At 46.6% G+C, this 15,524-nt stretch overlaps 1 protein-coding gene across 1 annotated transcript in view; it reads right to left on the reverse strand.

Moving 5' to 3' along the window:
* Positions 1-957: 957 nt before the first annotated feature.
* RASL10B (RAS like family 10 member B) overlaps positions 958-15,524 on the reverse strand; it is a 466,401-nt gene continuing 451,834 nt past the window's right edge. The window contains exon 4 of the mRNA XM_085649629.1: positions 958-3,937. Coding sequence (XP_085505755.1) covers positions 3,667-3,937 — 271 coding nt within the window. The 3' untranslated portion in view covers positions 958-3,666. The remainder of the gene's footprint in view (positions 3,938-15,524) is intronic.

Consider the following 15,524-nt stretch of genomic DNA (forward strand, 5'->3'; position numbering starts at 1 on the left):
GTCCTCCTGGCTGCAGCGACAAGCTTCACCTTCCCCTGCAACTCTTCACGACATCGCCTGGTTCCTTCCTGGTTCCACGTGGTCACTGGCTAGTGACCTTGACTCTGTCCCCTCTGCTTGCAGGTTTCTTCTCTTCTTGATCCCAGGCTTGGGATCCACCGGACACTCTCCCCTGACTGCCTGTCAGCACCTTTCTTCAGGCATCCATAGGAGTCGACGACGAAAACGACGCATCTTCACCCCTATGCACCCGCAGCCTGTGGGCTAGGTAACTTGGGTACTCCGGTGCTCATCAGGATAGTGACTATCCTAGTGTCTAGTTTTCAAGTCTCAACTTCCTAGCTACTCCGGAAGTGTCCTAAATCTATCTATTTCTAAACTGTAACATTGCTATTGACTTTTACGCATTACGCGTGAGTGTTTCCACTCTGCACACGAATCCCGTGGGCCTCCCACTTCCTAACTAACGCTAGTGTAGTGTAGCCCCAGCGATTCCCTAGGCCTAGGCCTATTCTATTTCCGTGACAGTGGTTCTTATACCACTTATTTAGTATATGGTTTGCGTGGCCCCTAGGGCCTAACTGTATTACTTACCTGTGTGACTTACTGTATGCATTAATAAGACTGTGTTGTACTTACCTCTAAACTCATAAAGAGTGCTGAGGGTTTGCTTAGAATAAATACACTTTATTTTATATATATATCTGTTGTGGTGTCCTTTCATTTGGTATTCAAGGGATTATATATGGTATCACAGCTGGCTTCACATGCCATTCAGAGTTTAGCCTAAGACTGCTCTTGTCCATGCTACCACTAGGATAGCTGGTCTATAAGGTTGACTTTACAACCAATCACCATAAGGGTATTTGGACTGATATAAGGTGTACACTATAACTAGTGACATCATACATCAGGCCAACTTCTCACACTAAAGGTTATCCTTCAAGTACAAATGTCATGCAAGACAGCACACAGTTAGAACCCAAGTGCCAGAGGGCAATGGTAAATTGGGCTCAACATTATGCGAGCACCGCACTATGTGCCTTCCAATCATGAATAACAATAACGTGCATAGCTTTGCAAATAAGAATCCAAGTTTTTTTCTTCTGATTGCACTACACTGCTAATTTTTTTGCAGTATTTCACGATTTTTAGAAATCTGGGTTTTCGTCTGGAGATGGAAGGAACAATTCAAGATTGTGTACAATAGTAAAAGAGGCAATGGTGTTCCAGGTCACTGCCGGGAAATGTAGGGAGGCTGACTACCAATGGTGTGTATTCAGTTAGGTTTGGTGTGGAAGAGGTGCGTTGTTGAGCTTGGTTGTATTCGGAGTGAAAAGACAGAAGGAGTGGGGAGCAAATCAAGTTTATTTTAGTTGTATTTAAATCAGGGTAAATATATAGATTAAGTATTCATTGACCGAGGGATGACTGTGTAATGCTGAGTTTGCCTGTGTTTGTGGACATGCGGTGGGTAGGTTGGGTTGCATCTGAATGGGTTTGAGTGCTTTGAAATGCTTTAGAAGGTTGAGTCATGCTGTAATTCGTATGTAGAGTTTCAGCAAATTAGGTGTGGAGGGCTCTGGTTCGGATTGATTGGGATGGTTATGATTATACATATTGGAAGCTGGATTATGCATTCTGAATTTGGGATTCATGTATTAGGGCTGGGTCAAGTTACAGTGGCATAAGTGGGGTGATTGGCTTTTAATGCTGAAAATAATATGATGTAGATACACCAGTGTTGATATAATTATCACCACAGCATATAAATGTGTGTTGGAGTGGCTTACTGGGATATTGACACCGGTCAACCCCAGAGTCAATGACCGAAGCACTTGCTTCACAGTATCACTGTATTAGAGTTTCCATCTTGCAGCTAAAGTTTGCCATAGGAATGGCAGGTCGTGTTCTGCACAAACCAAACTAGATAATCTGTTACTGTTCAATTATTAGCAATAAAAAATGCTCTATTTTAGAAGAAGCAAATAATATAGGTGTACAGATTTTTTGCCTAGATTTAGAGTCTAAGTAAGAGAGGAGATATTTTGATAAAGAGCTCTGCATTTTTTGAACTACTATAAGTCCTGTAAGCGGATGTAAATGGAGTGCGTAAGCAGGGAGAGGTGTTCAGTATAACTTCAATAGGATTTGAGAGCAATTAAGTATTAATCCAATTGAAAAGCAGAGACTTTGGGGGAATATAGCAGATACACATTCCTAAATTACCCAGTAAGATTGTTTAGTTAATAATATATTAAATATTTTCACTCATCCTGGTTTCAGGAAGAAATATTCTTTATTGTTCCTAGCCACCAAGGTAATACCTCAAAACGTATTTTTTTCCTTTTCAATTTATTACTTAAAAATGTGCACTTCTCAAAATAAAATAGTCAAAAACTCGATATTCAGTAAAAGTCCAAAATTGTGAAATATAAGGTAGGAAGGGATCCTGAAAACATGACAGAACAGGGGGGAAAAGTGAAGAACGAGTATCAATGGGTGGGGGTCATACTAATAACTACGAAGGGGAGGCAAAAAAACAATACAGATCCAAAAGAGACTGTGGGAACAGATCAAAACATAGAAAGAAAGGGAACAGAAAAAAAGAGCATCGGTGGTCACCTCAGAAGGAAAAAAAGGTAAGAATTTTTTATTATGAAATGGGTGAAGGAGAAAGGGGGATGACGAGGGGGGAACCAGATTTGTTGAAAAAAGAGAAACAAAGACAGAGAAGTAAAAAACTGAGAAGAAAAATATTCGAATTTGAAATGTACATTCAACATAAAAACGCCCAGGAGTAGCCAAGTGTTGATGTAGAGAAGACATTTACACCCGGTACGTGCCTCCAAATATGCCACCATACCTCTCTCTCCTCACAAGTTATTGCTTACCTCATTCCTGTCAGGTACTGTGAAATAGAAAATCATTTTACAAAACCCACCAAAGAACGGGTGACTTTCTCTCTACATTCTCATGAACTGACCATCGCACTTCCTGGTCTATGTGACAGAAGGAGACACCTCATACCAACACATAAATAGTGTGGGACTGTGATGCGATGCTTTGAATAAGTGAGGACGGTAAGCAAATTGGCTGCCAACTTAACTATTAATAACAAACTTGGGCAACGACTACAGTAGCATGTTGTCACTTCATTGTTTCAGACATTAGAAATGCGTGTACCATCTTCTATTCAAGTTCTTTACTGTTTATGACATTTTTCATATTCTTTCTCATGCCAACCATGCACACAAGCTTGCCTTGGATTTCCTTGTTCTAAATAAGATTCGTGCCCCCAAAATAAATTTGTAAAAAATTATGTTTCTCATTTGAATCGCGTTGTCGGCACTCCTTCATACATCTTTCTGCATAAAGTGGACAAGAGTCAAATGGTGAACCACAGAAAAATAATCCACAACCCACCATGATGGAGTGGGACATGCCCGCTCATAACCCAGTGTTGTCCTGCCAAAGCTGGTTGTGGTAAGTTTTTCCATAGAAGCAACATGAGGTTCCACCTTGACAAGAGTTGTTTCCCATATTCTTTCAGTTCCTTTACATTTGCCACTCCCCATTTTACAGCGCACATTTCAGTCTTTGGAGGAGGAGTGGGCAAGGAAAGGTAGATAGCCTCCATTCTGTGGGGTCACGGTGGGTCCCTCCTCACATAACAGTGCATCGGTTGCGGCGTAGTGCTCCCTGAAAGCGGATGGCTGTGTGTACATGCTTGCAGCGAGCACATCCAACACTCTTGAGCAGTTCACTGAAGAGCAGCAGTATGTGCCAGTTGTACTTGGCCGAGCACTCGATGTAGCCGCATTTCCAGGTTTTCTTCACCAGGTTGGATACGTTCCACCGAGGGATCACACGACCCTTCTGCAGGTCTCGCTTGTTGCCCACGATGATGATGGGAGTTTCCGTGGTTCCAATAACCCTGGTGTTACAGAAAGATGCAGCGGAGCATAGATCATGCAAAGTATGAAAAATAATTGAAAAGGAGAGAAAAAAAAGCGATTTTAAGAGAGAGAAATAAAAAGCAGGAGAAGATTAATAACCAGTAAAACATGGATGAAAAGTGGGTGCGAAAGGTGAGGAAGATGTGGAAGTGGACAAAGATTAAGCAGACAGAGAAAATAATGGGATGGAGGGGGAAGAGTTTGAAGAGAAAAAAGTACATATTGGAGTATTTTCAATGATGAATGTTATGAGTAGACGGAACAATTTATTTTGAGAGAGATAAAGAAGGTGAAGTAGGTAAGCAAGAAGAAAGGGACAGAGAGAAGAGCAAGGCATTAGGGGCAGCCATGGTTGATGTGAAATATAAAAGACCGTGGCAGACATCAATCGATATATATAAATGTGTGGCAAGAGTGATTTGTGGCCAGAGGGAGCAATGATCCAATGATAAAGATAAAAGAAAGATATACAAAAACGAAGGAGGATTTGCGATGCAGAAGGAAAGACAAGGTGAAGCAATATAAGATTGATAAAATGCTCAAAGGCAGTATAGATAAAATGGGACAGAGCGGATGCAACAGATGACAGAAGTGAAAGGGGCAAATAAAGGCAGTGAAAGAAAAGGATGCATGCAACATTGAGCAAGTATCGGTGAACAGGGAATGGAGGAAGAAAAAGGAGACAAATCAACTTTTTCAATTCTAACATCATGTCCCTAGCATAGGCCTGCAATCTGAACAGAGTGATGCTAATGCTAAAATTCCACGACACACAATTTCTCAAGGTACACGGATATCCTTGTATAAAATCAACACTTTTAATGCTCAATATTACCTCTAGATTGTAGAGGTCATGCCTTCTATGTTCGCACACAGTGAGATGGCAGTCTCTCACAGCAGATTAAGTGAACCATTTGAGAGATATTATGTAATACTGCGCTGGTGCAGTGCAATTTTGCATGACCATCTGCTGTTATCAGCTAGTGTAAACATTACATATGCATGAACACAAAAGTGCAAAAATGCATTTTTTTTGTACCACTCAAATGGTGTATATAAAACTATTATACTTTTCAGCAGTAACACATGTAGCCACAATGATTTTCAGGCTCTTAGAGTGGCGGATCCCTTACCCCACACCGGAAGGCACTTGGGTCCCTGTTGTTAAGGTGGTGGGCCTTTACGCTGTCTGAAGGTGAAACCCCTATTTCTAGGGATACTGCCTTGCGAGTGTGGAAAGAATGAGGGAGCATGCATTTGCTCTAATCTCTTTGAAGAGCTCTAAGCGGCCTAAGGCGGCGCAACACGCTAGTGCTGACCACTCTGCCTAAGCAGTCGGTTGTGTTCAGGCCTGTCTGCATTATGTACTTGGCCACATCCTAGCCATATTGAATGGTCTGTTCCAAATTGGTGCAAACTTTTTCTTATACGGCAGGTAAGATCTCAGTGGCAGAGTCCCATAATGCAAACGGCTGGCATTGACTGACCTAAGGGACAAGCTAGTCGAAGAAAACTTTCTCTTCCCAAATGTCTCAATTACTTTCAACTCTCTCTCAAGGGATAGTAGGCAAAGCATTGTAGTTAAACCAGCTAGTGGAGGCCTATAGTACCAGGCTCTCATGAGTAGGGTGCCGTGTTAAGAGGGTAGAGTTCCCCAGATCAGGTCTGTGATGATGTACCACCTGTCTGCTTACAGGTAGGCAAGACCAGTGTTTAGTTCAAGTGCCCACAAGGGTATTGTCAGGGCCTAGAACTGCAGTAGGGATTCAGATGAGGATTGTAACATTTCTGTGAGGAGGTTGTATTCACCTCAATGGAAGGCCATTACAGATCTAAGATGGCCGCCCATCTAATTACTATGACTAATATCTGATTACTATGACGAATGAAGCAGGGTCTTAGGTTAGAGTCTAGCCCACTGGCCTCTTGTACGTCCATATAAAATTGTAATCAATATATTGTGGGGGAGAACAAATCCTCACAATCACAATAATTACTAAAAGCTGGTTGGTTCTGGTCAGAGTACGATCATGAATGTTTTTTGGAGCATTGAGGGATCAATTCTCAGCTCAAGGTACTGTTTTATCAGAGTCAGAGTATATGGGTCCGGGTGCGTAGGGAATGAGCTTGAGCACGGCTTCAGCAGAGGTTAAGACAGATTGGAGACTGACAGAACAATGGAATCAATGTCTTCCTCCGGCGTCAGTGTCCGCATCAATGCTGTTAGAACCGGTATTGATTGCATTGCCGGACATGAAGTCTGCTAAAAATTGAAGATGACCCCAAAGTGGATTCAGGCGACACAAACAGCGCCAATGGCAGACCCGCCTGCATTAACCCAACTGGAGACCTCCACAGATCTACAGGGTCTGAAGATGCACCAGAGGGAGCCAACAGGGTGCCGAAGATTTGGAGCATGGCTTCCTTTAACACCTCAATCTGTAGTGCTGTCGCTAACAGACCAGAATTAGTGGTGCAATGGAATAAGCTCCTCATCGGGGACCAGGAGTGAGACTGCGGGGAAATTTGATTTCTTCGCAAATTCTCATACAGAGTGTGGCAAGGCTATGATAAGGACTGCTTCGACTTCTTTTATTTCTTTTTGGAGTTTGACTTATTCGAAGACTTGCACTGTGATGATGACTTAGAAACGCGTTACTTACCTGTAACAGCAGTTATCCAGTATTGGTGTCTTTCATAGATTCACATGCCTGAATCATTCCCCGTCGTCGAGACGGGAGCCTCCGGTACATAGAAAAGTAATGTCCTATAGACATACATAGAGGAAAATAGCCCTAAGGGCCTCCCCTTAGTAGCCTATCCTTGTCCTTATGTAAAAAGGACCAAACTCTTAGAGCCAGCCAATCAGCTGTCGCCTCCCTCTAGAACCTTCCTGACAGGAGCCTCAGTCCCTCAGATTTTCGTAGGCACCAAGCTAGGTAGGCGTAATATAGTTAGAGAGAGACGTGAGTCCTTCCAGGGGAGGCGGGAGGGTTGCATGTGAATCTATGAAAGACACCAATACTGGATAACTGCTGTTACAGGTAAGTAACGCGTTTCTTATCCAGTATTAGGGGTGTCTTTCATAGATTCACATGCCTGAATCAGAGTAGTCAGCAATACATTATGCACATTTCTGATGTAATCATGCCATATAGCCATTTTAGATAATACACATATTACTATGCGAGTTTGAAACATTGGCATACATCAATACAATATATCAGCAAGAGATGTGCATACCAGGATGGCGGGATGTTGGAAGGCTCACCTCACTGGAATAGATGGCGAAGCACCGCCTGGCCCACTGCCGCATCCTTCGCAAGTTCAGCATCCAGGCAGTAGTGTCTGGAGAAGGTGTGCGGTGACTTCCACGTCGCCGCTCTACATATTTCCAAAATCGGCACTCCAGCGAACAGTGCTGCTGATGTGGACATCGCTCTGGTGGAATGCGCTTCCACCCTGTCTGTCAAAGGCCGTCCGGCCCCGTCATGGCAGAATGCTATCGCTGAGGAGATCCACCGTGAGATGCTCTGTTTCGTTAGAGGCATACCCATCCTTGGCCTACTGTAGGCCACAAATAGCTGAGATGACTTTCTGAAGCTCTTTGTTTTGTCTATGTAAAACTTTAGACACCTTTTGAGGTCCAGAGAGTGGAGCGTCCTTTCTGCTGCCGTGGTAGGGTTTGCAAAGAAGGAACGTAGCACCACCGGTTCATTGAGGTGAAAGTCTGAAGGCACTTTCGGTATGAATTTGGGATTTGTCCTCAGCACCACCCTGTCCTGTTTGAACTGCATGAAGGGTTCCTGAATGGAGAGAGCTTGTAGCTCGCTGACTCTCCTGGCAGATGTTAGAGCGAGCAGCAGAGCCGTTTTCCATGAGATGTACTTGATGGAAGCTCGATGAATGGGCTCAAAAGGGTGCTTCATGAGTTGGTTAAGGACCAAATTGAGGTGCCACGTTGGAGGGACCCGTCTAGGTCTTGGGAAGGACCTATATAGTCCCTTTAGGAACTGTTTGATAAGCCTACTGGACCAGAGAGACGGGCCTTTGTAAGTCCTGGTGAAACGTGAAATGGCCGCCAGATGCACCTTTATGGATGCATGCGCCAATCCCGACTGTGCCAAGTGTAGTAGATATGGCAATATCTGTTCAGGGGTGATATGGAGTGGTCTCAGGCCTTTCTCTAAACACCATACGCAGAAGCGTTTCCATTTGAGAGAGTAGGTTTTGTTGGTACTGTCCGCTCTCGCTTTTGCCAGCACGTCCCTGCAGTCCTGCGGGATGTTTAAATGACAGAACTCTCTGTGCTCAGGAGCCAGGCCGATAACCTGAGCGATTGCAGGTTCGGGAATTGCACCTGCCCGTTGGACATTGTCAGCAGGTTCGGGTGCTGTTTCAGACGAATCGGTGTCCTGATGGAGAGGCGATGAAGGTCCGAGAACCAGTGCTGCCTCGGCCAGAACGGGGCAATTAGGATCAGGGTACAAGGCTCCGCCTTCATCTTCCTGAGGACCCTGGAAATCATCGGGAACGGCGGAAAAGCGTACGCAAATACGCTGAACCAGCCTATGGAAAAGGCATTTCCGAGTGACCTTGGTTGGGGATGCCAGCTTGCGTAGTTTGGGCATTTGGCGTTCTCCTTGGTGGCAAACAGGTCGATTCCTGGGACTCCCCATTCTGAGAATATGTGAGCTAGCGTATTCTCGTCGAGCTCCCATTCGTGGGAGAGGGATTTCTGTCTGCTTAGGGCGTCTGCAATGGTGTTGTCCTTGCCCGGGACATAGTCCGCTCTGAGAGTGATCCCATGGAGAACAAGCCAGTTCCAGATCTTTTGCGATTCGCGTGATAGAGTGAGCGAACGCGTTCCCCCCTGTTTGTTGAGATAGTGCATCGTCGTGGTGTTGTCCGTTCTGACGAGCACCTGGGAGTTCTGGATGCGCGGTAAAAAGGCTTGTAGCGCTAGATACACAGCCCTCAACTCCAGAAGATTGATATGGAGATGCTGCTCCTGATCTGACCATTTGCCGCTTACTCGGAGGTCCTGAAGGACAGCTCCCCAGCCTGCCAGAGATGCATCGGTGGTGATCACCAGCGGCGCTGCTGGAAGCAGGAATGGCAGTCCCATAGACAGATTCCTGTAATCTTTCCACCATTCGAGGCTCTTGGATATTCGCGGTGTTATCCTCACAATGTCTTCGAACGAACCCGTACTCTGCGTCCATTGGTTCGTGAGGGCTTCTTGCAATGGACGCATCCGAAGTCTGCAGTGAGGGATGAGGAGTATACAAGAAGACATCATTCCTAGGAGTGATTTGTAGGTGCGAACTCTTAGGGACTTCCTTGATGCCACCGCCGTGGCCAGAGATATTATCCTGTTTTTTCTTTCTTCTGAAGGAAATGCCCTCGCGCATTCCGTATTCAAGGTCGCCCCGAGGAAGGTGATGCTTCTTGTTGGGGACATATAGGATTTCTGAAGATTGAGAGTCAATCCTAGATGTTGGAAAAGATTGGTGCAGGCGTTGGAGGATTTGGTTGCGCCTGCAGCTGTCGGTGCCTTTACCAGCCAGTCGTCGAGGTAGGGGAAGACTTGGTGACCCATTTGACGCAGGAAAGCTGCCACAGGTGAAAGGCACTTGGTGAAAATCCGCGGAGCGGATTTGAGGCCAAACGGCAGGACCTTGAATTGGTAGTGCTGTCCTGCCACCTCGAAACGTAGAAACTTTCTGTGCCCCCTGAGTATCGGGATGTGATAGTAGGCATCCTGAAGATCCAAAGATGTCATGAAATCTCCTTTTTCTAGAATGCCTAGTATTTCTTGGAGCGTCACCATCCTGAACGACTGACTCTTCAGGAAAGAGCTGAGTGCCCTGAGATCTAGAATGGGCCTCCACTTCTTCTCCTTCTTGCGTATAAGAAAGAAGTGGGAATAGAATCCTTTCTCCCTCTGAGCCGATGGAACCCGCTCGATCGCTCCTTTCTTCAACATCGCAGATATTTCTCGGAGTAGCAGTCGCAGATGTTTGTGTGGGAACCTGCGGGGAGGGGTTGCAGGTGGGATGGTGGTAAATTCTAGGGAATGGCCGAATCTTAGTAGTTGGAGTACCCATCGATCCGTGGTGATGAGGTGCCAATTTTCCAGGAAATTTGTCAATTTTCCTCCAATGTTTGATGAGGGAGATAGTCGCTGGACTGGCTGGAGTAACTGGTCACTGGCGTCCGCCGGTGCCCCTCTTCTGATTTTTACCCCTGAAGTTAGATCTTCCATAAGAAGACTGCCGACCTTGTTGCTGCTTCTGCTGGTAATGGGATTTATTCTGGGAATACGAGGACCTATTCTGGTAGGATCCCCTGTAGGAGGACTGGCCTCTGGATTTGTTGCCCCGAAAGGACTGATTCCTTGCTTGCAAAGTTCCAAGCGCTCTAGCCGTATCAGTGTCCTTCTTGATAGCTTGGAGCGCCTCGTCAATTTTATCCCCGAAAAGCTGTTGTCCGTCAAAGGGCATGTCCAGCACCTTCGTCTGCACTTCCTGCCTGAACGATGTTGCCTTAAGCCATCCCTGACGGCGCAGGACTGCAGCCCCAGCCAGTTGACGAAAGCCTGTCATGGCCACATCTATGGCACAATCAATGATCTCAGCCGCCGAGGTTTGGCCCTCAGAAAGTAGTGCCTTGACCTCCTCTTGAACTGCGCTTGGCAGCTCCGCTATATATGGGGCTATATCCTCCCAAAGTTGGCGGTTATAACGCCCTAACAGGGCTATGGAGTTGGCCACCTTGATGGTCATTGCCGATGTGGTCGAAAACCTTTTACCAATCGTGTCCAACTTTCTGCCCTCCTTGTCTGGTGGGGCTGACAGAGGAGAGGAAGGGTTACGAGAATTCTTCTGGGCCGCCTGGGTCACGACCGAATCCGGTTTCGGGTGCCCATTAAGGCAAGCTGGCGCCGTGGATGGAGCCTTGTACTTTTTATCCAGGCGTGGAACAACCGCAGGTACGGAGGCCGGCGTCAGCATTAGTTTCTTTCCCTGGTCCCAGAGAAAGTCAATAATTGGGATTGACTTAGTCGTCTTCTTCGTCTGGTCCTTGAAGTCATGCAAGAAGCACTCAGTCTCCGCCGATTCCATGACTATATGAAACCGCGTCGCTGCTCGTTCAAGTATCTTATGAAAACCGCCAATATCCACTGGCGGTGAATCAGCTTGGCGCGGTTGTGGGGAAGCTGGGGAGGATGCCACATACTCCTCCTCCTCATCCTGATCCGTCTGGTCTTCCTGGACTTCTCCCTCTTCCATCTCCTCAGCCTCCTCATCCGATGACTCTATCACCTGAGGTGGCAGTTTCTACTGGCAGACCTGAGTAGCTGGTCGTGTTTGCTTTGGGGCTGTCGTTGGTGGATTTGTAGTAGGCACCGGGCCCCCTGTTTCCAGTGCCGGAGATTCCGGGAAACGCTGCTTGTAGTCCCGGATAAGGTATTTGAGGTCATTAACAATCGACAGGGGAAGGCATACCATCGGGGTGACCTCCGTGCGAACCTGCTCCCGGACGGGGTGTTCCTGGCCGCTCATCTCCTCCTGTTCTTCATCCGTGCTCTGACATTTGACGTGCAGCTCAGAAGGGGAAGTAGCCTGATCAAAGAGTTCTTCTTCCGACTCCTCACTCTGAAGAATCTCCATAGGCAAACTGGTTTGCACCTTACTTGGAAACGTTGTTTCCGGTGTAATCTGTGTTCTGGTCAGTTTGCCAGATCCAGAACCCTGTACAGGATCCCCTGCAGTCTTCCGTGCTGTTGTTGACGGTGGTAGGGCCATAGACGACATTCCTACTAGTTCGGATTTCTTCCATGGCTCAGAAATACCCATGGACGACGACGACGTCCCCGTCGACGATACCGTCGTCGACGGCATGGCCTTCGTCGACGGTGTCCCCGTCGACGATGTTTTCCTCGTCGACGATGTCTTCGTCGACGATGCGCTCGTCGACGATTCATTTGTCGTCGACGCCTTTGTCGTCGACGCCTTCGTCGACGATGCCTTCGTCGTCGACGCCTTCGACGTCGACATCTTCGTCGACGATGCCTTCGTCGTCGACGCCTTCGACGTCGACATCTTCGTCGTCGTTGCCTTCGTCGTCGACGTCTTCGTCGTCGACTCTTCCGTCGACGGGGGGCTCCTCATGGACGATGTCGTAGTCGACGGGACAATCTTCGTCGTCGACGATGTCTTAGACGTCGACGACGGCTTTAGCAGTATAACAGACAAAATAGGTGTACCTGCTGACGACGATGAAGGGGTGGTCGTCGTCGACGAGAAGACTGACGACGCTGTCGTTGTTGACACAGTTGTCGTCGCTGTGGAGACATGACCTGGTGCCCCAACCCTTTTTTGCGCTGAGGAGGGTGTCGCAATTTTGCTGGCCGACAGGGTAGGCTTCTTAAAAGTCAGAGAGTCCTTGTCAGACACTGAAGATTTTGAAGATCTTGCCTCTGAAGACTTCTTGTGTGTCTTCATAGGAGGAGCATCTGAGGGGCCAGGAGACGTCACTCTCGGCCTCTTCAGGGAGACTTCAGAGGTTCTGGAAAAGCTTCCCTCTGAGGATACCACACTCTCCCTGTCCTTAAGCCTGTCCAGCCAGATAAGCAGACGACCCTCTCTGTCTCTCAAGGTCTTGTGAGGGAAAGACCTACATATTTTACAGTCCTTAGGCACGTGGTCAGGATAAAGGCAATATAGGCAGAGGTCATGCTTGTCGTCCACATGTAGCCTCTTTTTCCCACATGAAGAGCAGGCCCTGAAAAGGGCTTTCTTCTGGGATTCAGACATGCCAGGAGTTTAGAAGAAATAATCACTCACTGCAGTAATAAGTGGCCTGAAGCAATCTCTGTTCAAGTCCTTGAAGAAGTAAGTCACTTAAAAAGTGAACAATCTGGTTTTAAAAAACAAAACCGTAAAAGTACATGCAAAGATATACATCTAGCCCTGCTAGTGTCATTAGTTGTTTCTCCAGTTCACAAACATTCCTAGTAATGCACCTGAAAAGCTCCGCTAGGCAAATGTTTCCTGACGTACTACTGGAAATGTCATGTAACATCCCACAAACTCCTACTCCCCCTGTGCAGAAATCTGCAAATCATAGGACATAGCTTAGATTTAAGCACAGTGTGAAAGGAGGCCAGTGTACACATTTCTTTTTAAAATGTATCCCTGTGGAGAAAGCCCCCTCGCCTATTTCCTGACCAAATCTGGGGGTGATCAGTTCCACGTTCGATCTTGGAAGGGGTTTATTCCAGCCATCACATGGAGTAAGTTTCCAACCACATCTAAAATGGGAAAGGGTATTACAATTTTTTGAGAGATCCCAAACTACCCAGGGGAACCCCACCTTATAGCGCTGTCAGAACCTGTGCGGGCCACAGGGCAAGCACGGATTACTGGCACTCAAAGTGTTGTGGTTGTAGCCTTTTACCACTCACCTACAATGGCACTGTAAACTGGGCCATAAGTACACTTTTTCCACACTTCAATTCCAGGGCAGCGAGGGAGAGCAGTCTAAGGCGTCTAAGGGAGGATGTGTTGGGAGTAGAGCCTTAGAAATTAAGTAGCTCTGTAACAGAGACAGTAAGATTGTTCAGCCCAATGCTTTACTTTATATAGAAAGAGAAGTACTTTTACAGCACAGCTATGATGAACGGAGCATGTTAAGATAGCGCTCTCTTTGTCCCTGCATAATCCCGTTATTAATGCCCGAGCACATCCAACTGGCCGGACTGCTGGGGCGGACTCCCAGGAGCACCAACGGGATGCTGTGGATACCTGTCCTGGCCACGCATTACTAAGGCTCCGATTGATGAGGAGACCGCACGTTGGACTGAAGACAAAGATGGCGGACGCGCAGTAGGAGATGTCAGCCAGGGCGTAGCCAGACAGTGATAACTTGTTCCTTGGCAGCATCGGAGGGTACTGAACCCCGGCGAGGCGCCTTCCACTCACAACTACCGCTAATACATTAGGTCAGCGCAACGGCCCCCCTTGCCATAGAAGGCTGAACCTTCCTGCCTGCCTGGGATGACCCGGGAGCACTGGTGACTGAGCTGCGGCATGCAGGGGAGAGGACATGGAGGCCGCAAATGGTGAGAGCTGACAGGCCAGCGGCTTTCTCTTGTGGCAGGCATGCACACATGGCCCCTAGCAGGTAGACAATGCCCAAGTCTCTCTCTTCCCTGACTTCACAGCTGTTATATCCTAGCAACCATGCTAACCAAGTGACCAAGCAACTTATACTGACCACACTGGATTCTAGATTATGGAATCCAGGGTGGTCAAAGTTGGGACGGTTGCTGCGGTCAGATGACATAGAAAGAGGTTGGTGTGCTTCCACAAATAAACATACGTCCATTATCTTCGTGTCGGCATCTTAATCGTGACAATGAGGATGGGATTGTAATGGCGCATGAAACGACATGAGGAAGGAAGCAGGAAGATTCCGGGGAAATTACAGAAGATACAGGTGAAATTGTAACCTCTTGGTTCTCAATTACACTTTTGCGGCTACCAATCGGCTCTCCTACGACTTATTAGAGATGGGTTACCGCATACTTACAGAATGCTACAGTCTACATTTTGGTAACTTTATACGCCATGATCGCAGACAGAAATTGAATTACTGTGGCGCGTGCAAAAGGGAGCGAGCTGCGCTGTTATCTTTCAACTTACCTGCTTAAGGATTTCATCAAACGTGTGGCCTACTGCAGGAACGAATAGCGTAGGGATCTTGCACGTCAGGAGCAATGTCACAACGCGCGGTCAAGCCAGCGTGTGGTATCACTTGTCTCGAAGGTGCGTCACAGATCTTTTTTTTCAGGCCACTGTGTTGGAACAACTGAGTTGCCTTGGTAACAGCTAGGTGCACTTGGTGCAACACACGGAAGAGGATCGGTCTTACCGGTGTTAACGGAGTACACGGCCCGACCACATCCATTAAGGAAAGAGACTGGTGACAGTTTTTGGGCTAAAAAGAATCCAACTGTTGTTACTGCGGCTGCATCAATTTGGCAAGACTATGGTGACCACTTTATTTGTTTTAGTTTGTTGTTTTATTACTGAATGTGCTGGTATATAACTGAGGAGAGTACTAGCATCGAGCTGTTGTGAAATTTATGTAGTAATTTGTATTATCAGCTTTATTTATAACTCCAATTAATTGGGTGTATTTTTAGAAAAGCAGATATGGATGTTTTCTCTATCGTAGCTCCTCTGAAATTTCTACAAATTCCTGGGTTCCAGTCATGGTATGGGAGGATTTGTGTGAGTTATTTGAAACCTATTTAGAATCAATAGGTGGTGAAACTTTGTGTCCTTGCGAAAAGTTGCGTTATTAAAACACAATTTAGGTGTGGAAGGCAGGAAAGTTTTAAAAACACTACCATTACCTTGCCAGGATTAGATCTCCAAATCTTGTAGGTGGTAGCGGGGACGGGTCTGGTTCAAAGGAAACAACACTGGATGAATATGTTGAGGTTATGAAAGCTTTGGAGGACAATTATGGTAAGAAAACTAGTATTGTAGT

This window comes from Triturus cristatus, chromosome 3_2 (genome assembly GCF_964204655.1).
Source record: "Triturus cristatus chromosome 3_2, aTriCri1.1, whole genome shotgun sequence".
In the NCBI taxonomy this organism is placed as follows: domain Eukaryota; kingdom Metazoa; phylum Chordata; class Amphibia; order Caudata; family Salamandridae; genus Triturus; species Triturus cristatus.